The sequence below is a fragment of the Pan troglodytes genome, chromosome 1 (genome assembly GCF_028858775.2).
Source record: "Pan troglodytes isolate AG18354 chromosome 1, NHGRI_mPanTro3-v2.0_pri, whole genome shotgun sequence".
Taxonomy (NCBI): domain Eukaryota; kingdom Metazoa; phylum Chordata; class Mammalia; order Primates; family Hominidae; genus Pan; species Pan troglodytes.
Genome location: NC_072398.2, coordinates 187,326,387 through 187,348,045, shown reverse-complemented (window position 1 = coordinate 187,348,045; position 21,659 = coordinate 187,326,387). Strand labels below are relative to the sequence as shown.

The window sequence follows — 21,659 nt, the reverse complement described above, 5'->3', positions numbered from 1 at the left end:
GATGTGGGAGGATCACTTGAGGTCAGAAGTTCGAGGCTGCAGTGAGCTATGATTATACCACGGCACTCCAGCCTGGGTGGCAGAGCAAGACCCTGTTGCTGAAAACAAAACAAAACAAAACAAAACAAAAATGCTGCAACATTGCCTGTGCTGCCTGGGGGCTCAGGGGAGAGATGAGTAAGATGTGTTCTTTCATTTGGCAGCTCTCTGCTGAGCCCCAGTGGTGTGCCTGGCTCTGGGCAAGGTTGCACAGAGCAATCCTTATGGGGTGCCCAGTCAGGAGCAGAGAAACATGATTGGGATGGCAGATGGAAGGCAGGTAGATGTGGGGGCCTGAGAGAATGACAGGAGAGAGATGAGCCTTCAGAGGCTCTTTCAGGCTCCCCCGCACACTGCCTGATGTAGCTGCCAGGGTCTAGCACCTGCTCTTGGCCAGCAGAGGCTAACTCCATGGCTGCAGTGTGAGTGTCAGCTGTGTAGTGGGGGTGTCCACTGGCGCGACCCACACTGACCAGCCCCCTATCCTGGCAGGACCAGTATCAGCTGTGCTACCGTGCGGCCCTGGAGTACCTCGGCAGCTTTGACCACTATGCAACGTAACTACCGCTCCCCTCTCCTCCGCCACCCCCACCGTGGGGCTCCGGAGGGGACCCAGCTCCTCTGAGCCATACCGACCATCGTCCAGCCCTCCTACGCAGATGCTGTCACTGGCAGAGCACAGCCCACGGGGATCACAGCGTTTCAGGAACGTTGCCACACCAATCAGAGAGCCTAGAACATCCCTGGGCAAGTGGATGGCCCAGCAGGCAGGCACTGTGGCCCTTCTGTCCACCAGACCCACCTGGAGCCCGCTTCAAGCTCTCTGTTGCGCTCCCGCATTTCTCATGCTTCTTCTCATGGGGTGGGGTTGGGGCAAAGCCTCCTTTTCAATACATTGAGTGGGGTAGACTGAGGGATTTTAGCCTCTTCCCTCTGATTTTTCCTTTCGCGAATCCGTATCTGCAGAATGGGCCACTGTAGGGGTTGGGGTTTATTTTGTTTTTTTTTTTTTTTTCTTGAGTTCACTTTGGATCCTTATTTTGTATGACTTCTGCTGAAGGACAGAACATTGCCTTCCTCGTGCAGAGCTGGGGCCGCCAGCCTGAGCGGAGGCTCGGCCGTGGGCCGGGAGGCAGTGCTGATCCGGCTGCTCCTCCAGCCCTTCAGACGAGATCCTGTTTCAGCTAAATGCAGGGAAACTCAATGTTTTTTTAAGTTTTGTTTTCCCTTTAAAGCCTTTTTTTAGGCCACATTGACAGTGGTGGGCGGGGAGAAGATAGGGAACACTCATCCCTGGTCGTCTATCCCAGTGTGTGTTTAACATTCACAGCCCAGAACCACAGATGTGTCTGGGAGAGCCTGGCAAGGCATTCCTCATCACCATCGTGTTTGCAAAGGTTAAAACAAAAACAAAAAACCACAAAAATAAAAAACAAAAAAAAACAAAAAACCCAAGAAAAAAAAAAAGAGTCAGCCCTTGGCTTCTGCTTCAAACCCTCAAGAGGGGAAGCAACTCCATGTGCCTGGGGTTCCCAAGGGAGCTGCTGGCTGACCTGGGCCCACAGAGCCTGGCCTTGGTCCCCAGCATTGCAGTATGGTGTGGTGTTTGTAGGCTGTGGGGTCTGGCTGTGTGGCCAAGGTGAATAGCACAGGTCAGGGTGTGTGCCACACCCCATGCACCTCAGGGCCAAGCGGGGGCGTGGCTGGCCTTTCAGGTCCAGGCCAGTGGGCCTGGTAGCACATGTCTGTCCTCAGAGCAGGGGCCAGATGATTTTCCTCCCTGGTTTGCAGCTGTTTTCAAAGCCCCCGATAATCGCTCTTTTCCACTCCAAGATGCCCTCATAAACCAATGTGGCAAGACTACTGGACTTCTATCAATGGTACTCTAATCAGTCCTTATTATCCCAGCTTGCTGAGGGGCAGGGAGAGCGCCTCTTCCTCTGGGCAGCGCTATCTAGATAGGTAAGTGGGGGCGGGGAAGGGTGCATAGCTGTTTTAGCTGAGGGACGTGGTGCCGACGTCCCCAAACCTAGCTAGGCTAAGTCAAGATCAACATTCCAGGGTTGGTAATGTTGGATGATGAAACATTCATTTTTACCTTGTGGATGCTAGTGCTGTAGAGTTCACTGTTGTACACAGTCTGTTTTCTATTTGTTAAGAAAAACTACAGCATCATTGCATAATTCTTGATGGTAATAAATTTGAATAATCAGATTTCTTACAAACCAGGACTCTGTCTCAGCTGTTTCTGGAACCAAAGAGTCTGGGCCAAATCAGTAGCTAGGATGGGTTCCGGAGATTCCCTGCTCCTGAGGAGACGGGGAGGGTATCCTAAGTATTTGTGCCAGTGTAGGCTCCTGGCATGGCTACCCATTTTCAGAAAGGAGTGGTTATAAACCCTGAAAACCAGGCCACCAAGAGCCAGCCAGGCCAGAGCCACCAGTGCATGTGAAGAGCACCCTAGGCCGGGGAGCATACCCTTTGCCTCTCTTTCCCTTTAAGATTCTGTGGGTTGCACTGTCGGGGCATTGGGACTGCCCCTCTCCCACTACCTTGGAGGAGAGGGATGGCCCTGTGGCAGTAGAGACTGAATGTATGGAAATTGGTTAATGAGATCTCCTGTAATTATTGCAATGTGGATAATGGACACAAAAAACAGTGTGTCCATCTGGCCCCTGGACACACAGCTGCATCACCCACTGAGCTGTGCAGCTGCTCCACTGGTGAGCAGACAAGTCCTACCAGGTTGTCAAATTGTGGAACTTCTAGGGATACAGATGAAGGAGACCCAGAACAAGCTACAAAGAGAAATGCGTAAGTCAGCAACGACCACACCAAGGTAGCATCTGACCCAGGGAAGGCTTCCTGGAGGAGGTGGCATTCAGAGTGTTTCGTAGAATGAGTAGCAGTTAGTTTTTGTTTGTTTTTGAGATGGAGTCCCACTCTGTCGCGAGGCTGGAGTGCAGTGGCATGATCTCGGCTCACTGCAACCTCTGCCCCTCGGGTTCAAGCAATTCTTCTGCCTTACCCTCCTGAGTAGCTGGAACTACAGGTGCCCGACACCACGCCCAGGTAATTTTTGTATTTTTAGTAGAGACGGGGTTTCACCATGTTGGCCAGGCTGGTCTTGAACTCCTGATCTCAGGTGATCCACCCACCTCAGTCTCCCAAAGTGCTGGAATTACAAGCATGAGCCGCCATGCCCAGCCAAAGTAGCAGTTAGTTTTTAAAGGTAGGGAAAGGTTTTCCAATGGAACACGTACAAAGGATTGGAAGCTTGTCACAGACCAACTTCGTGAGAAACTCCAGGAGGTGCATTAAGATTGGAGTAGAGAGGTGTGGCTAGGAAGGTGGGCCGGATGGAGTCAGATCTTGCAGCTAAGGGGATTGAGGTGATTGTCAGAGGGATGCAGGGATCCCTGGCAGGTGCAGTGCTTCTGTTCTTAACACCCTGGGCCACCTCCATTGAGTCCTTCACCGCGTTCTAGTATTGGCAGCCATCTCCTTGGGGGCTGCGAGTGACAGGCCTGGCACCAAGTCTCTTCTGGGTATCCCCAGCACCTAGGTCGGTGCCTGGCATATTTCTATTCAGAAAAAAGGCACCATCATTACATGATTGTTGATGGTAGAAAATTTGATTAACTTTGCTAAATAAAAGAACAAGCCATTAAACATTTTCAAGTAAGGGGTAAGTACCAGGTGTTCACTTGAGGAAGACCGGTAGTCAGGACTGCCCCAGGCAGGCTCTGCGCTGAGGGCGCGATGGGCCTGCTCACCAGTCCTTGGGAGCAGCCGGCAGAAGGATCCTCCTCTCCGCACTCAGATGAGGAAACAGGCTTATGTGGAATCACTCATCAGAGACCACAGGGCAGGTAAGCGCCAGAGCTGGGACCCACATCTGCTGATGTCTGCTCCAGAGTCCCTGCACTTTTCATTGCCAGTGTCAGCCTTCTCTCTCCTCTACTTCCCTCCCTCCTCACTCCCCCCTGCAAGCCTGCTCCTCCTCCAGGGCCCCCATTGCAGTGCTTGGCACCCCACCTACCTAGTATTTCAGGCAGGCATCGCTTGCATGCTCACCCCCACGTCCATTCATCGTCACACCCTGCCTGCTTGGCCTCCACGCCTGTTGTCTGCATCTCCACGGCTGTCTCCCAAGCCGCTTTCCCTCTCGCCTGGACTGCCGCTGTGCTTCCTACCAGGCAGTCTGCCCCAGCACTGCCTGGGCCAAACCGTTCTCAGCACAGTGGGAGTGATTCTGCCTCGCAGGGCAGACATGACCAAGTCACTGTCCTGAGGAGACCCTGCCAGGTCCTCACTGTCCCCATGGTTTTCCAGGCTCTGCAGGACCTGGCCTGTGTGGCCTTATCTTCCTTCTCCCCTCTTGCCCCCTGCCCTCCAGCCACCACAGAATCAATTCTTTAAGTTTCTTGCCTGTTTTTTTTTTTGTTTTTTGTTTTTGAGACAGAGTTTCACTCTGTCACCCAGTGTGGAGTGCAGTAGTGGCGATCTCAGCTCATTGCAACCTCTGCCTCCTGGGTTCAAGCAATTCTGCCTCAGTCACCCAAGTAGCTGGGATTACAGGCATGGGCCACCACACCCGGCTAATTTTTGTATTTTTAGTAGAGATGGGGTTTCACCATGTTGGCCAGGCAGGTCTTGAAATCCTGACCTCGGGTGATCCTCCCGCCTCAGCCTCCCAAAGTGCTGGGATTACAGGCATGAGCCACTGCGCCCGGCCCTGCCTCACCATTCTATCTCAGCTCCAGACCTTCCTACAAGCTGTTCTTCTGGAACATTCTCCCCCACTTCCACCTGGCTAACCCCTCATTGTTTAGCCCTCCCCTGAAAATATTTCCTTCAGAAGCCATCCTTAACTATCCTAAATGAGGCTAGATGACTGCTATGCAAGTTATTTGGAATATAGTATTTCACTTAATTCTCACAACAATGTATGAAGCCCATTGTGTTGATAAGAAAATTTGACCTAATCCACTCCTTCAACAAATATTTAATGAGCATTTGCTGTGTAATAGTCATTATCCTAGGTGCTTGGAATACATCAGTGAATGGAACAGACTTTGCCTTTGTGGCATTCATACATTATAAATAAATGTATTTATAGTTTGTTAAAAGGTTGTAAGCCTAATTAGTGGGGAGTACAATAAGAAGGACCAAGGGCCGGGCACGGTGGCTCACGCCTGTAATCCCAATACTGTGGGAGGCCAAGGTGGGTGGATCACCTGAGGCCAGGAGTTCGAGACCAGCCTGGACAACAGGGTGAAACCTCATCTCTGCTAAAAAATACAAAAACTAGCTGAGCATGGTGGTGCACGCCTGTGATCCCAACTACTTAGGAGGCGGAGGCTGCAGTGAGCTGAAATCACGCCACAGCACTCCAGCCTGGGCAACAGAGCAAGACTGTCTCAAAAAAAAAAAAAAAGGACTGGGCGTGTGAGGGAATATTTGATTATTTGATTTAGGGTGGTCAGGGGACACATTGAAAAGATGAGACTTGAGGAAAGACTTGAATCTGGTGAGGAGTTTTGCCTGAGTATCTTCAAGATGAGCATCCAGGTGGAGGGAGCAGCTATAGCAAAGGCCCTGGGTGGGAGTGTGCCTGATATATGAGGGTGGGTGTGGCTGTGACACCCTGAGCAAGGGGCAAGAGGGTAGCAGGGGATGAGGTTAGAGAGGAAATGGGGCCAGCTCCTTTACCATTGAGAAGACTGCAGAAATCCAGTGGTGGAGAGAAGTGGCCAGATTCTGGTTATATCTTAAGGTAGATCTGATAGAATTTGCTGATGGACTCGATGAGAAAGAGAGGAGTCAAGGTTGACCCCACAGTTCTGGCCTGAGCAGCTGGAAGGATAAAGTTACCATTTGTTGAGATGAGGAAGGTTGTACAGAAGGGTTAAGTAATCTACTCGAGGGTCCCAACTGGAATTTGGTGGCGTTGGTAGGACTCCCAGCTCTGCTTAACTCCAGGGCTCTTTTCACACCGCTACCTGCCTAAAGCTAGAAATCGTCAGATGCATTAAGAAAAAAATATTTGGGGCCGGGCGCAGTGGCTCACGCCTGTAATCCCAGCACTTTGGGAGGTGGAGGCAGGCAGATCACGAGGTCAAGAGATTGAGACCATCTTGGGCAACGTGGTGAAACCCCGTCTCTACTAAAAATACAAAAATTAGCTGGGCATGGTGGCACGCACCTGTATTCCCAGCTACTCGGAATGCTGAGTTAGGAGAATCGCTTGAACCCAGAAGACAGAGGTTGCAGTGAGCCGACATCACACCACTGCACTCCAGCCTGGGCGACAGAGCAAGACTCCGTCTCAGAAAAAAAAGAAAAATATATTTGGAAGGAAATGTACCAGAAGGTTATGAGGATAGGTGACTTGTTCTTTGTAATTCTCCAAATTTTCTATGAAGACTTTATTTATTTATTTATTTATTATTAGTATTATTTTTTTGAGACGGAGTCTCGTTCTGTCTCCTAGGCTGGAGTGCAGTGGCACAAATCTCTGCTCACTGCAACCTCCATCTCCCGGGTTCAAGCGATTCTCAGCCTCATGTAGCTGGGATTACAGGTACCTGCTACCATGCCTGGCTAATTTTTGTATTTTTAGTAGAGATGGGGTTTTGCCATGTTGGTCAGGCTGGTCTCGAACTCCTGACCTCAGGTGATCCGCCCGCCTCAACATCCCACAGTGCTAAGATTACAGGCATCAGCCACCACACCCGACCTGAAGACTTCATATTTTATTATTTTATTATTTATTTATTTTATTTATTTATTTATTTATTTATTTATTTTGAGACAGAGTCTCTGTTGGCCAGGCTGGAGTGCAGTGGCATGATCTCGGCTCACTGCAACCTCCATCTCCCAGGCTCAAGCAATTCTCCTGCCTCAGCCTCCCAAGTGGCTGGGATTACAGGCGCACGCCACTACGTCCAGCTAATTTTTTGTATTTTTAGTAGAAACGGGGTTTCACTACGTTGGCCAGGCTGGTTTCGAACTCCTGACCTCAGGTAATCCGCCCGCCTCGGCCTTCCTAAGTGCTGAGATTACAGGCATGAGCCACTGCGCCCAGCCAATACTTTAATTTTAAAAAACAAAAAATTTTTTTTTATTTATTAAAGCAACAACAGAAACCTTTTGACTGGGATCCAGGTGTGCAACTTTGAAGTCCTCATTCTCTTTCCTCCTGCCAACTCCCTAGAGGAGAGTCACTGTTAACAGTTTAGTCTATATCCTCCTGGGCATTTTCTATGAGTATACAAACATGTATAAGAAACTTCATATTTTATGTAACTAGAATGATATTATTCATATCTTGCTGCAAGTTGCCCATTTCATTTAAATATATGCTTTCCATGTCAGGAGCTTTTTTTTTTTTTTTTTTTTTTTTTTTTTTTTTTTTTTTTGAGACGGAGTCTCACTCTGTTGCCCAGGCTAGAGTGCAGTGGCGCGATCTCAGCTCACTACAAGCTCCGCCTTCTGGGTTCCGCGATTCTCCTGCCTCAGCCTCCCGAGTAGCTGGGACTACAGGCGCCTGCCACCACGCCCAGCTAATGTTTTGTATTTTAGTAGAGACCGGGTTTCACCGTGTTAGCCAGGATGGACGATCTCCTGACCTCGTGATCCGCCTGCCTGGGCCTCCCAAAGTGCTGGGATTACAGGCGTGAGCCACCGCGCCCGGCCAGGAGCTCATTTTTTTAACTGCTATATACTATTCTGTTATGGATGTCCCATAATTTTAAAAACGGTTATCAATATAGCTTTTTTATTAAATAAGTGGATGCATATGATAAAACAAATAAAAATGATTCAGAGGCCAGGTACAGTGGCTCACGCCTCTAATCTCAACACTTTGGGAGCCCCAGGCGGGCAGATCACCTGAGGTCGGGAGTAGGAGACCAGCCTGACCAACATGGAGAAACCCTGTCTCTACTAAAACCACAAAATTATCCAGGCGTGGTGGTGCATGCCTGTAATCCCAGCTACTTGGGAGGCTGTAGCAAGAGAATTGCTTGAACCCAGAAGGCGGTTGTTGCGGTGAGCCAAGATCGCGCCATTGCACTCCAGCCTGGGCAAGAAGAGCGAAACTCAGTCTCAAAAAAAAAAAAAAAAAAAAAAAAAGTTTCAGGGCCAGGCACGGTGGCTTACACCTGTAATCCCGGCACTTTGGGAGGCCGAGGCGAGTGGATCACGAGGTCAGGAGATCAAGACCATCCTGGCTAACACGGTGAAACCCCGTCTCTACTAAAAATACAAAAAAAAAAAAAAAAAAATCAGCCGAGCGTGGTGGTGGGCACCTGTAGTCCCAGCTACTCAGGAGGCTGAGGCAGGAGAATGGCATGAACCTGGGAGGCGGAGCTTGCAGTGAGCTGAGATCACGCCACTGCACTCCAGCCTGGACAACAGAGCGAGACTCCGTCTCAAAAAAAAAAAAAAGATTCAGTCTTGAAGGGTCCAAAATAAAAGGTCAGCTTTTCTTCCTCCTCTCCCCAACTCTAGTTTCATTTCCTGCAATTTCTGATTTTAATTCTTCCAGTGGCAACCATCATATGCCATTAATAGATGGTGCCTGTTGGCTCCTTGGCTATAAAATGTGTGGAATTTAGTCAACTTACATGATCTCCTACCACTACCTCCTGATTTTGTTAGATATATTATTACTTTTAATTCTTCTAGAGTTCCTTTCATGACTTTAAACACTTTATTTATTTTTGAGACAGAGTTTCGCTTTTGTTGCCCAGGCTGGAGTGCAGTGTCGCCATCTCGTCTCACTGCAACCTCCGCCTCCCTGGTTCAAGTGATCCTCCTGCTTCAGTCTCCCAAGTAGCTGGGATTACAGGCATGCACCACCATGCCCAGCTAATTTTGTATTTTTAGTAGAGACAGGGTTTCTCCATGTAGGTCAGGCTGGTCTCGAACTCCTGACCTCAGGTGATCAGCCCACCTCAGCCTCCCAAAGTGCTGGGATTACAGGCATGAGCCACTGCACCTGGCTAAACACTATATTTAAACATCTGTTTCCTGATTTATCACCTTTTGGCAGTATCTATTGATTACCCTCTCTCAAGAATGAGAAAATTAGCTCACTTTCCTTGATTCTCCCTTCTCCCTCCTCCAACTACCATTTTTTGGTATTTCACATTGTCAAGGCTTCCAATACTTTCTGTTCTGCTAATATAATTAGTTCTTTCATTCTAAAAATTGAAAACCAATACACAGCATTTTAATTGTATGTTTATGAAAAATCTTTCAAACATCAATTTCAAACAAACTTCAAACAATTTCAAACTTTTATTTTTTTCTATGTTCTTCACTTCTGGATCATATTCACCTGCCACCACCGCTTGCACCACATGACAGTCTTTCTTGGATTCTTTTTCACGTTGATAGAGTACTCCCCCTCACATAATTTTTTCACAGAGCATTATAAACTTTCTGGTTCTTGCATGTCTGAAAATGTCTTTTTTTTTTTTTTTTTTGAGATGGAGTCTTGCTCTGTTGCCCAGGCTGGAGTGCAGTGGCGCAATCTCGGCTCACTACAAGCTCCACCTCCCCAGTTCACGCCATTCTCTCGCCTCAGCCTCCTGAGTAGCTGGGACTACAGGCGCCTGCCACCACGCCTGGCTAATTTTTTTGTATTTTTAGTAGAGACGGGGTTTCATCTTGTTAGCCAGGATGGTCTCGATCTCCTGACCTCGTGATCCGCCCGCCTCAGCCTCCCAAAGTGCTGGGATTACAGGCGTGAGCCACCGCGCTCGGCCTTGAAAATATCTTTTACATTCACATTCCATTTTAACTTTGTCTGGTCTGGGCTTCCTTATACAAGATAATTTTCCTCAGAAACTTGTGAAGACATTGCTGCTAGTTCTGTATTAAGCAATTGTTGAAGGAGAAAGGCTGTCCAGCAACAAATTACCCTGATGTTTGTTTGTCCCATGACCCACGTTGATTTTTTTTTTTTTTTTTTTTGGAGACAGAGTCTTGCTCTGTTGCCCAGGCTGGAGTGCAGTGGCGTGATCTTGGCTCACCACAGTCTCTGCCTCCCGGGTTCAAGCAATTCTCCTGCCTCAGCCTCCCGAGTAGCTGGGACTACAGGCGCACACCACCATGCCCAGCTCATTTTTGTATTTTTAGCAGAGACAGGATTTCACTATATTGGCCAGGCTGGTCTCGAACTCCTGACCTCATGATCCACCAGCCTCGGCCTCCCAAAGTGCTGAGATTACAGGTGTGAGCTACCACACCCAGCCTTTTTTTTTTTTTTTTCCGAGATGGAATCTCACTCTGTCACCCAGGCTGGAGTGCAGTGATGCAATGACGGCTTACTGCAACCTCCGCCTCCCAGGTTCAAGTGATTCTCCCACCTCAGCCTCCCGAGTAGCTGGGATTACAGACACCCGCCACCACACCCGGCTACTTTTTGTATTATAAATTATTATATGTATAGAGTCGACTTCTGGGCCACGAGTCTGTTTCATTCATCTGTCTGTTCAGTCTAAGGTGAACTACTCATTTAACTTTTGTGGCTTTATTACCTGACATAACTAATTTTTATTTTTTCAAAATTAATTAGTGCCATTCCCCTATTTTTCTTCCAAACGGACATTAGATTACTTTTTGAAAATTCCTCTTCCTCAATTTTTATTGCAGATATTTATTTTACTCAAGAAAGTTGACAATAACATTTCTGAAGCATGTATGTGTTAACATAAAACAAAGAAAAGCAGGTTGGAGTCTAAATGAAGCTTAAACTTTCTGATGAAAAGAAAGCTGTGTTCCTCCAGCCCTGCTGAAAGTGAGGAAGCGCTGTCTGACTTATGCAACCATCCCAGGTTCTAGAGTGAGAGCTGTGATATAATTCAAGGATACTTGGGACCTGTCCATGGTCCCCCAGCAACGGCAGGCTGGCACTTTTGACACTTGATGCCCTTGTCCCTGCTGGTCTGTCTAACCTTCCATACATGGTCCATCTCTCTTTTTCACTCCAGCCTTACGTAAATACTTGTGGTTTCCTAAGCACACGATGTTAAACATTTATAACAATTGAAGGGTTAAATAACCCTAATAGATAAGCCTTCTTTCAAATCAGTAAGAACAAAAGTAAACACCCTAATAGAAAATGGACACAAATAGGCAATTTCAAAAGGAGATAGGCAAATTCCAGTAAAAATACTGAAGCTATTATCCTCACTACTAATAAAAGAAGTATACATCAAAACAAGAATGAGGTACCATTGGCCTTCTGTATACATGGGTTCTGCATCCATGGATTCAGCCAACCTCAGATCAAAAGTATTCAGGAAAGGCTGGGCGCAGTGGCTCACACCTGTAATCCTAGCACTTTCGGAGGCCAAGGTGGGTGGATCACTTGAGGTCAGGAGTTCAAGACCAGCTTGGCTAACATGGTGAAACGCCATCTCTACTAACAATACAAAAATTCGTTGGGTATGGTGGCACACGCCTGTAATCCCAGCTACTCGGCGGGGGCTGAGGCATGAGAATCACTTGAACCCAGCAGGTGGAGGTTGCAGTGAGCCAAGATCGCACCACTGCACTCCAGCCTGGGCCACAGAGCAAAACATATATATATATATGTGTGTGTGTGTGTGTGTGTGTGTGTGCACGCACACACGCATGTATGTATACATGTATGTATATATGTATGTATAAATATATGTGTGTATATGTGTATACGTGTATGTGTATATATGTATGTGTACATGCATGTGTATATATGTATGTATACATGTACATGTATATATGTATGTGTATGTATATATGTGTATTAGAGAAAAAACTTTCATCTGCAGTGAACATGCACAGACTTTTTTTCTTGTTAGTATTCCCTAAACAATACAGTATAACTATTTACATAGCATTTACAATGTATTGGATATTGTAAGTAATTTAGAGATGATTTAAAGTATAAGAGAGGATATGCATAGGTTATATGCAAGTACTACACCATTTTATGTTGGGGACTTGAGCATGGGCAAATGTTGGTATCTGTGGGAGGTCCTGGAAGCAATCCCCCATGGATACTGAGGGACAACTGTTCGACTGTTTGACTATAAAATTGGCAAGAGTTATGTGTCAATATTGATGCAGGGAATTAGGCACTTATAAATTGCTAGCGGGAATATAAACTGGTTCTACATTTTTGGAGGAGAATGTGCAGTATCTATCAAAACCCTTAAATTATGCTTTAATTTGACCCAGCAATACATGTTTAGGAATTTACATTAAAAAATTGTACAAATAATTTAAAAATCTGTGGGGAAAGATTCACTACATCATCATTCATAATACTGAAAAGTTGAACATATTATACACACACACATATCGGCTACAACCTTGCTGAAGTGATTCCAAAGACCATCAGTGTCAGCATCACCTGGGAGCTTTTTAGAAATGTAGAATCTAGGCCAGGGTGTGGTGGCTCATGCCTGTAATCCCAGCACTTTGGGAGGCTGAGGCAGGTGGATCACTTGAGGTCAGGAGTTTGAGACCAGCCTGACCAACGTGGTGAAACCTCATCTACTAAAAATACAAAAAAATTAGCCAGGCATGGTGGCAGGCACCTGTAATCCCAGCTACTTGGGAGGCTGAGGCAGGAGAATCACTTGAACCCAGGAGGCAAGGTTGCAGTGAGCTGAGATAGTGCCGCTGCACTCCAGCCTGGGCGACAGAGCAAGACTCGAACTCAAAAAAAAAAAAAAAAAAAAAAAAAAGTAGACTCTAACTCAGGCACAGTGGCCAAGTGGTAATGTGCCTGTCTCATAGAAATGTAGAATCTTAGGCCCTACCCCAGACCTGCTGCATCAGAATTTGTATTTTGACAGTTCTGTATGGCATTTTTATGAGCATTAAAATTCGAGAAACACTGGAAAGGATAGACACCAAAATGTTAGCACATTTCTGGGTGGTTATGTTCCCTATTTTGAATGCATTTTCTAATTTTCCTACCTCTGATATGCACTTTTTTCATAAGCATGTGTCACATAGAAAAACAGCATGCTGTGGTTGCATGTTATCCCCTCTTCCTGGAGCCCTTCCTGGCACTTCTCATCCAAGGTCAGTCTTCCAGGAGTCCCTCCTTAGCCCCTCCTCTTCCTTGCTCAATTAGTCTCACATCCAGCTGTGTTGCTGGTCCAGGAACCATAGCACTGTGCTGAAATTATTATTCGTGCTTCCTCAGCTGTTCAAATAGTAAAATGGGGGAAAATACCAAGAAAATTATCCAGGCTGTCGTGCAGAAAGGAAATGAAAATTGGCATTATAATTATGGTTTGATTAATCTGTCTTCACTGGACTGTGAACTTCTTGAGGGCAAGAACTGTGTCTCACTTGCCTCCCAGCTTAAGAGCCTACCCAGAGTCGGGACTCCATCAATGTTTGCTGAGTGGATGCCAGCCCTGTAGTGGGAGGTCAGTCTGATTGTCAGAAGGAATGCCTGGCAGCTGCCAGCACCCAATCCTCAAGAATCTTCACTCCCAACTCCTCAGAGGCCCTTTTGCTCCCTCCCTGAGACATGCCCTAGTCTGCTCCAAGAGGGACTTCATATCTCACAAGGGATCTCTGCATCCACCACACCAAACTTCACCCTTACCATGTAAGCTGCTTTTCTCCCAGTCCCCGACACCAACAGTAGAAATAGTTTACGTGGAGATTCACCAAGGAACATTACGTTTAAAATCAGTAAGGAGGTGACCGGGTGCGGTGGCTCACGTCTGTAATCCCAGCACTTTGGGAGGCCGAGGAGGGCGGATCACCTGAGGTTGAGAGTTTGAGACCAGCCTGACCAACATGGAGAAACCCCATCTCTACTAAGAATACAAAAAACTAACCAGGCATGGTGATGTGTGTCTGTAATCCCAGCTACTCAGGAGGCTGAGGCAGGAGAATTGCTTGAACCCGGGAGGGGGAGGTTGCAGTGAGCTGAGAACATGCCACTGCACTCCAACCTAGGCGACAGAGGGAGACTCCATCTCAAATTTTAAAAAATAATAATAAGGAGGGCTGGGTGTGGTGGCACACACCTGTAATCCCAGCTACTCAAGAAGCTGAGGCAGGGCCAGGCACAGTGGCACACGCCTGTGATCCTAGCACTTTGGGCAGCCACGTTTGAGGCCAGCCTGGCCAACATGGTGAAATTAAAATTACAAAAATTAGCCAGGCATAGTGGCGGGCGCCTGTAATCCCAGCTACTCGGGAGGCTGAGGCAGGATAATTGCTTGAACCCGGGAGGTAGAGGTTGCAGTGAGCTGAGATCGTGCCATTGCACTCAGCCTGGGCAACAGCAAAAACTCCGTCTCAAAAAAAAAAAAAAAAAAAAAAAAGCTGAGGCAGGAGGATTGCTTGAGGCCTTGAGTTTGAGCCTTTAGTGTCCTGTGATCTTGCCTGTGAATAGCCATCCCACTCCACCCTGGGCAACATATCAAGACCCCATCCCTAAAATAAATAAATAAGGGTTACCCAGTCTTGAGCTGGAGGGAAGTTTTTAGCCCCACAAATGGGATACTCCTCAGTCTCCCCGAAAGACCTTGTGTCCCAGATGCTTTTTCAGGGTTTGTCCTTTCCAGCCTCCCCTCTCTGGCACATTTTCAGGGCATTCCCTGTAATTACCCCCACCTGAGCTATGTGGTCATAAAGATTTAAATCCAACAAACATGGTGTGTACCTATCATGTTCTGTAATAATACCTGCTAGCATTATTAAGCACTTAAATATGACAAGCATTTTACCTGCATTGTTAACATTCAGTTCCTCCAAAAGCCCTGTATAGTAGCTTGTATTACGACCTCCTTTTGTGATTGAAGACAGGCTCTCAGAGGTCAACCAACTCACTCTTAAGTCACACAGCTAGGAAGAGAGCAGAACCTAGATTTGAGCCTGGTTCTGTGAGTCCAGAGCCTGAATGCTTAACTACCATACAAACTACAACCCACCTAGCTTCATTTGTCCATTCTTTCCCCAAATCATAGTCCAATGATATTTATTGAGCACTTACTATGAACCAGGCATTGTCCAAGGTACTGAGATTCAATAGTGAAATAATAAAGTCCCTACCCTTTTTTTTTTTTTTTTTTTTTTTGAGGCAGGGTCTCGCTCTGTCACCCAGGCTGGCGTGCAGTGGTGTGATCTGGGCTCACTGCAACTTCTTGCTTCCCAGGTTCAAGTGATTCTCACGTCAGCCTCCTGAGTAGCTGGGATTATAAGCACATGCCACCATGCCTGGCTAATTTTGTATTTTTAGTAGAGACGGGGTTTCACCATGTTGGCCAGGCTGGTCTCGAACTCCAGACCTCAAGTGATCCCCTGCCTTGGCCTCCCAAAGTGCTGGGATTACAGGCATGAGCCACTGTGCCCAGCCCAAAGTACCCTTAGAAACCTTAATCTGGCAGGAAGACAGACATCATTCAAATAAATCTTACACACACACACAATCAAAAGCTCAGATGCTTTGCAGGAAGTGTGCAGAATGCATAGAGAGTCCCTTTCTCACAGAAGCCTCTGACTCCCCACACTAGTCCGGGTCCCACAGCATGGGACAGTAGGACCCAGACAAGTATGGGGAATCGGAGGCTTCTACAAGGAAGAGGCTCAACAGGGTGTAAAGATCCTAAGGCACGAGGGAACATAGCTCTTTCAAGGGGTGTTTTAGAAAAACAGAACAAAGGCCAGCGTGGCTGCAGCCCAGAGTGCAAGGGGAGAGTGGGGCAGGATGGGGTGCAGAATGGGCAGGGGCTCTCGCAGACATGAGCAAGGCACTTTGGATTCAGGATAGGGGCACAGAAAGCTTTTAAGGGGTTTTCAATAAGGTAGGTCATTGGATTTGCTTTTCTTCGTCTTTGAGACAGGGTCTCACTCTGTCGCCCAGGCCTGAGTGCAGTGGTGCAATCGCAGCTCACTGCAGTCTTGACCCCCCCAGGCTCAAGCCATCCTCCCACCTCAACCTCCCAAGTAGCTGGGACTACAGGTGCACACCACCGTACCTGGCTAATTTTTTAATGTTTTTGTAGAGACAGGGTCTCACTGTGTTGCCCAGGCTGGGGACTTGTTTTTTTGACAGATCACTCTGGCACCTATTTGGAGAACAGATTGGAAGGGGCAGGAGCAGAAGCAGGGAGTCCAGTCAGGATGCTGTTGTAGTGTTCCAGGTGGAGGGTGATGGCTGTTTGAAGTACAATGATAGTGATGCGGAGGTAAGAGAAGGATTCGGGATATAGTTTTGAAAGTAAGTAAGGCTAATAGGATTGGATGTGGGCTGCTAAAAGAATCGAGAATGACTCTGGGCACCTAGGTGAATATTGGTGCCTTTACTGAGGTGGGGAGCACTAACAGCAGAGTAGAGTCAGGGGAGAACCAAGAGCTTACTTTTTTTTCTTTTTGAGACGGAGTCTCGCTCTGTTGCCCAGGCTGGAGTGCAGTGGCGCGATCTCGGCTCACTGCAACCTCCGCCTCCCGGGCTCAAGCAATTCTCCTGCCTCAGCCTCCCAACTAGCTGGGACTACAGGCGCCCGCCACCACACCTGGCTAATTTTTTGTATTTTAGTAGAGATGGGGTTTCACTGTGTTGCCCAGGCTGGTCGCAAATTCCTGAGCTCAGGCAATCTGCTCACCTCGGCCTCCCAAAGTGCTGGGATTACAGGCGTGAGCCACTGTGCCGGGCCAAGAGTTTACTTTTGTTGAGTTGAAGTACCTGTAATTGTCCCAAGTAGAGGGATGGAGTTGTTATCTCTGTATTTCCAGAGTCAGCACAAAATAGATGCTTAGTAAAAAGTCTTTAAATAAAAGAATGCCATCTCACACCAGTTAGAATGGCAATCATTAAAAAGTCAGGAAACAACAGGTGCTGGAGAGGATGTGGAGAAATAAGAACACTTTTACACTGTTGGTGGGACTGTAAACTAGTTCAACCATTGTGGAAGACAGTGCAGCGATTCCTCAGGGATCTAGAACTAGAAATACCATTTGACCCAGCCATCCCATTACTGGGTATATACCCAAAGGATTATAAATCATGCTGCTATAAAGACACATGCACATGTATGTTTATTGCGGCACTATTCACAATAGCAAAGACTTGGAAGCAACCCAAATGTCCATCAATGACAGACTGGATTAAGAAAATGTGGCACATATACACCATGGAATACTATGCAGCCATAAAAAAGGATGAGTTCATGTCCTTTGTAGGGACATGGATGAAGCTGGAAACCATCATTCTCAGCAAACTATTGCAAGGACAAAAAACCAAACACCACGTGTTCTCACTCATAGGTGGGAATTGAACAATGAGAACACTTGGACATAGGATGGGGAACATCACACACCGGGGCCTGTTGTGGGGTGGGGGTAGGGGGTAGGGATAGCATTAGGAGATATACCTAATGTAAATGACGAGTTAATGGGTGCAGCACACCAACATGGCACATGTATACATATGTAACAAACCTGCACGTTGTGCACATGTACCCTAGAACTTAAAGTATAATAAAAAAATATATATATAAATAAATAAGTAAATTTTTTAAAAAAAGAATGCACGAATAGGTAAAATTTAAGCCAAGTCTTAAAGAATGGATGGCATTTGGCCTTGAGAAGAAGTTATTTTAGTGCCTGAGATTAAAAAGGCAAACAAACAAATAGAACACAGGGTGGAAGCAAAGGATAAAGGAATGAGTGCAAGGTAGACATGGCCCATGGGGCACCTTGTTGCTGCTCCCCAAGGCTTTCTGCTTTTATTTTTTTGAGATGGAATCTTACTCTGTTGCCCAGGCTGGAGTGCAGTGGCGCGATCTTGGCTCACTGCAACCTCCACCTCCTGGATTCAAGTGATTCTCCTTCCTCAGCCTCCCGAGTAGCTGGTATTACAGGCATGTGCCACCATGCCTGGCTAATTTTTTGTATTTTTAGTAGAGATGAGGTTTCATCATGTTCGAGGCTGGTCTCAAACTCCTAAACTCAGGTGATCTGCCTCCCAAAGTGCTGGGATTACGGGCGTGAGCCACCATGCCCAGCCATCCCCAAAGCTCTTTGTGCCTTTGCCTGTAACACCAAGCCATCCTCTGCAGAGAAGAGAGAATACATCAGCTAAGAAAGAAATCGATGTCTGTGTTAAACATTGGAACTCAGTGTATTTGTGGGTATGCATGTGTCTGCCTCTAAACATTTTTTTTTTTTTTTTTTGGATGGAGTCTTGCTCTGTCGCCCAGGCTGGAGTGAAGTGGCACGATCTCAACTCACTGCAACCTCCGCTTCCTGGGTTCAAGCGATTCTTCTGCTTCAGCCTCCCAAGCAGCTGGGATTATAGGCACGCACCACCATGCCTAGCTAATTTTTGTATTTTTAGTAGAGACAGGGTTTCACCATGTTGGCCAGGCTGGTCTCGAACCACTGACCTCAGGTGATCCACCCACCTCAGCCTCCCAAAGTTCTGGGATTACAGGCGTGAGCCACCATGCCCGGCCCTCTAAGCATTTTTATATTTATGTTTCTATATTTCATAGGCTAGAGGGCCCTGGTATTTCCAACTGACCTTGTCTGCAAGGCTGAATTAAGGCTGAATTTTCTTTCTTATTTACATGGACTAAACTGGCCTCAGAAGCCCCCTCCCCAGGGAACCAGGCTGACCAGGTCACAGTGTGTCAGTGTGTTCCTGGTGCTTACTCTCATGGCTTCTTATCTGGGCGGCTCCTGTCAGGCTCTTTGTCCAGAGCTTCCCAAAGTACAAGAAAAGATTGTTTACTTTCTTTCAGCTGCTAGTGCCCACTGGCAAGGGTTGAATGTAAATGACCCAGAGGTGAAGGCTGAAGGCATCATTAGTATACAAACATAGTCCTTCTTGTTCGTTTATTGATTCAGTTTCAGTTTATCATTCATTCTTTCTATTTTTTTTTTTTTTTTTCTGGGGCAGGGTTTTGCTCTGTTGCCCAGGCTGGAGTGCAGTGGAGTGCAATCTCAGCTCACTGCAACCTCCACCTCCCAGAGCTCAAGTGATCCTCTCACCTCAGTCTCCCAGGTGGCTGGAACCACAGGCGCACACCACCACCTGGCTGATTGTTGTATTTTTTGTAGAGACAGGGTTTTGCCATGTTGTCCAAGACAGGCTGGTCTTGAACTCCTGGGCTCAAGCAGTTCACCTGGCTCAGGCTCCCAAAGTGCTGGGATTACAGGTGTGACCCACCACACCCAGCCCATTATTTTATTGCACATACCTCCTCAGGCAGACTGCTCATTTCAAATTATCTAACCTCCCTGCACTCTAGTTTCCTCAGCTTTACAATGGGACAGTAATAATGCCACCTTCTAAAGTTCATTGCATGGATGAAATTAAGGAATATTATTCCTTGACTCAACAAATATTTAATGAGCACATACAAGGAGCCAGGGCTGCTCCAAGGGCCAGGGATAGCGGTGAACAAAGCAAAGGTCCCTGCCCTCATGGAGCAGACATTCTAATGGAGAGAACTAAACAAGAGAAAAATAAATAAAGGATATACTGGTGGTCAGGGAAGGCTTCACTGAGGTGACATTTCAATGAGGCCCTGAAAGGTGAGGGAGCAAGCCATTCAGACCTGAGGGGGAACAGCGTCCTGGGAGAGTGTGCAGAGAGCGGGTGGGGGACGACTCTCTGTAGGCTGTTAAAAGGATTTGGCTTTTCGGCTAGGAGCGGTGGCTCAATGCCTATAATCCCTGCACTTTGGGAGGCCAAGATGGGTGGATCACCTGAGGCCAGGAGTTCAAGACCAGCCTGGCCAACATGGTGAAACCCTGGTCTCTACTAAAAATACAAAAAATTAGCTGGGCATGCTGGCATGTGCCTGTAATCCCAGCTACTTGGGAGACTGAGGCAGGAGAATTGCTTGAACCTGGGAGGTGGAGGTTGCAGTGAGCTGAGATCGCACCACTGCTCTCCAGCTTGAGTGAAGAAGTGAGACTCCGTCTAAAAAAAATAATTAGCCAGGTGTGGTGGTGCACACCTGTAATCCCAGCTACTTGGCAGGCTGAGGCAGGATTGCTTGAACCTGGAAGGCAGAGGCTGCAGTGAGCCACACCACTGCACTCCAGCCTGGGTGACAGCAAGACTCTGTCTCAAACAAAAAGAATAAAAGGATTTGGCTTTTCTTCAAAATGAGATGAGAAGTCATGTGATGGTTGTAAGAAGAGGAGTAACATGATGTAGCTTCTAGTATTAAAGAATCACTCTGGCCAGGCACGGTGGCTCACGCCTGTAATCCCAACACTTTGGGAGGCCGAGGTGGGTGGATCACAAGGTCAAGAGATTGAGACCATCCTGGCCAACATGGTGAAACCCCGTCTCTACTAAAAATGCAAAAATTAGCTGGGCATGGTGGCACGCGCCTGTAGTCCCAGCTACTCGGGAGGCTGAGGCAAGAGAATCATTTGAACCCAGGAGGCAGAGGTTGCATTGAGCCAAGACCACACCACTGCACTCCAGCCTGGTGACAGAGTGAGACTCCGTCTTAAAAAAAAAAAAAAAAAAAGAATCACTCTAGGCTGAGCGGAGTGGCTCATGTCTGTAATCCCAGCACTTTGGGAGGCCGAGGCGGGTGAATCACCTGAGGTCAGGAGTTCACTACCAGCCTGGCCAACATGATGAAACTCCGTCTCTGCTAAAAATACAAAAAATTAGCCGGGTGTGGTGGTGGGCGCCTGTAATCCCAGCTACTCGGGAGGCTGAGGCAGGAGAATCACTTGAAAAAAAATTAGAAAACCCGTTTTTTGTTGTTTGTTTTTGTGTTTGTTTTTGTTTTTTGAGATGGAGTGTCACTCCATTCCCCAGGCTGGAATGCAGTGGCGAGATCTCAGCTCACTGCAACCTCCACCTCCCAGGCTCAAGCGATTCTCCTGCCTCAGCCTCCTGAGTAGCTGGGATTACAGGCCCATGCCACCACACCTGGCTAATTTTTGTATTTCTAGTAGATGTTGGCCAGGCTGGTCTTGAAATCCTGACCTCAAGCAATCCACCTGCCTCGGCCTCCCTAAGTGCTAGGATTACAGGCACGAGCCACCATGCCCAGCGTAGAAAATAATTTTTTAAAAAATTAAAAAGAATCAGTCTGCTGTGTTGAGGAGACTGCAGGGGGCAAGGGCAGAAATACAGAGACATTAGCAGGCTGTGGCAATTATCCTATTCAGGCTAAGGATGGCTTGGAGCAGGGTGATGGAGTGGAGATGAAGGGAAGTGTTGAATTCTGGACATATTTTAGGGGCAGAGCAGAACTATGTAAATGTTAATGTCAATGCACCAAAACCACAATTCATACAATAAACTGATAAATTGAACTTCATCAAAATGAAAACTCTTGTGCTTCAAAAGACACTAAAGAAAATGAAAAGGCAAGCCACAGAAGGAGAGAAAATATTTTTAAAGCCTACATCTGATAAAGGATCTGTATCCAAATACATAAATAACTTTTACAACTCAATAATAAGAAGACAAACAACCCAATTAATACATTGACAGAAGGTTTGAATAGACATTTCACCAAAGAGGATATATGAATGGTTAATAAGCACATAAAAAGATGCCCAACATCATTAGTCATTAGGGAAATGCTAATTAAAACCACAGT

The 21,659-nt window shown here is 47.0% G+C and overlaps 1 protein-coding gene across 22 annotated transcripts in view; it reads left to right on the top strand.

Annotated features, from left to right (window-relative positions):
• Positions 1-2,264, top strand: part of PTPRF (protein tyrosine phosphatase receptor type F) — a 97,952-nt gene extending 95,688 nt beyond the window's left edge. For 21 of the 22 annotated variants that reach the window (XM_063802842.1, XM_024345142.3, XM_024345141.3 and 18 more), the window contains one exon: positions 532-2,264. In XM_063802842.1, the coding sequence (XP_063658912.1) occupies positions 532-600 (69 nt within the window). In that variant the 3' untranslated portion in view covers positions 601-2,264. The remainder of the gene's footprint in view (positions 1-531) is intronic. The other variant, XM_054666228.2, reaches the window with a different exon arrangement.
• The last annotated feature ends 19,395 nt before the right edge of the window (positions 2,265-21,659 follow it).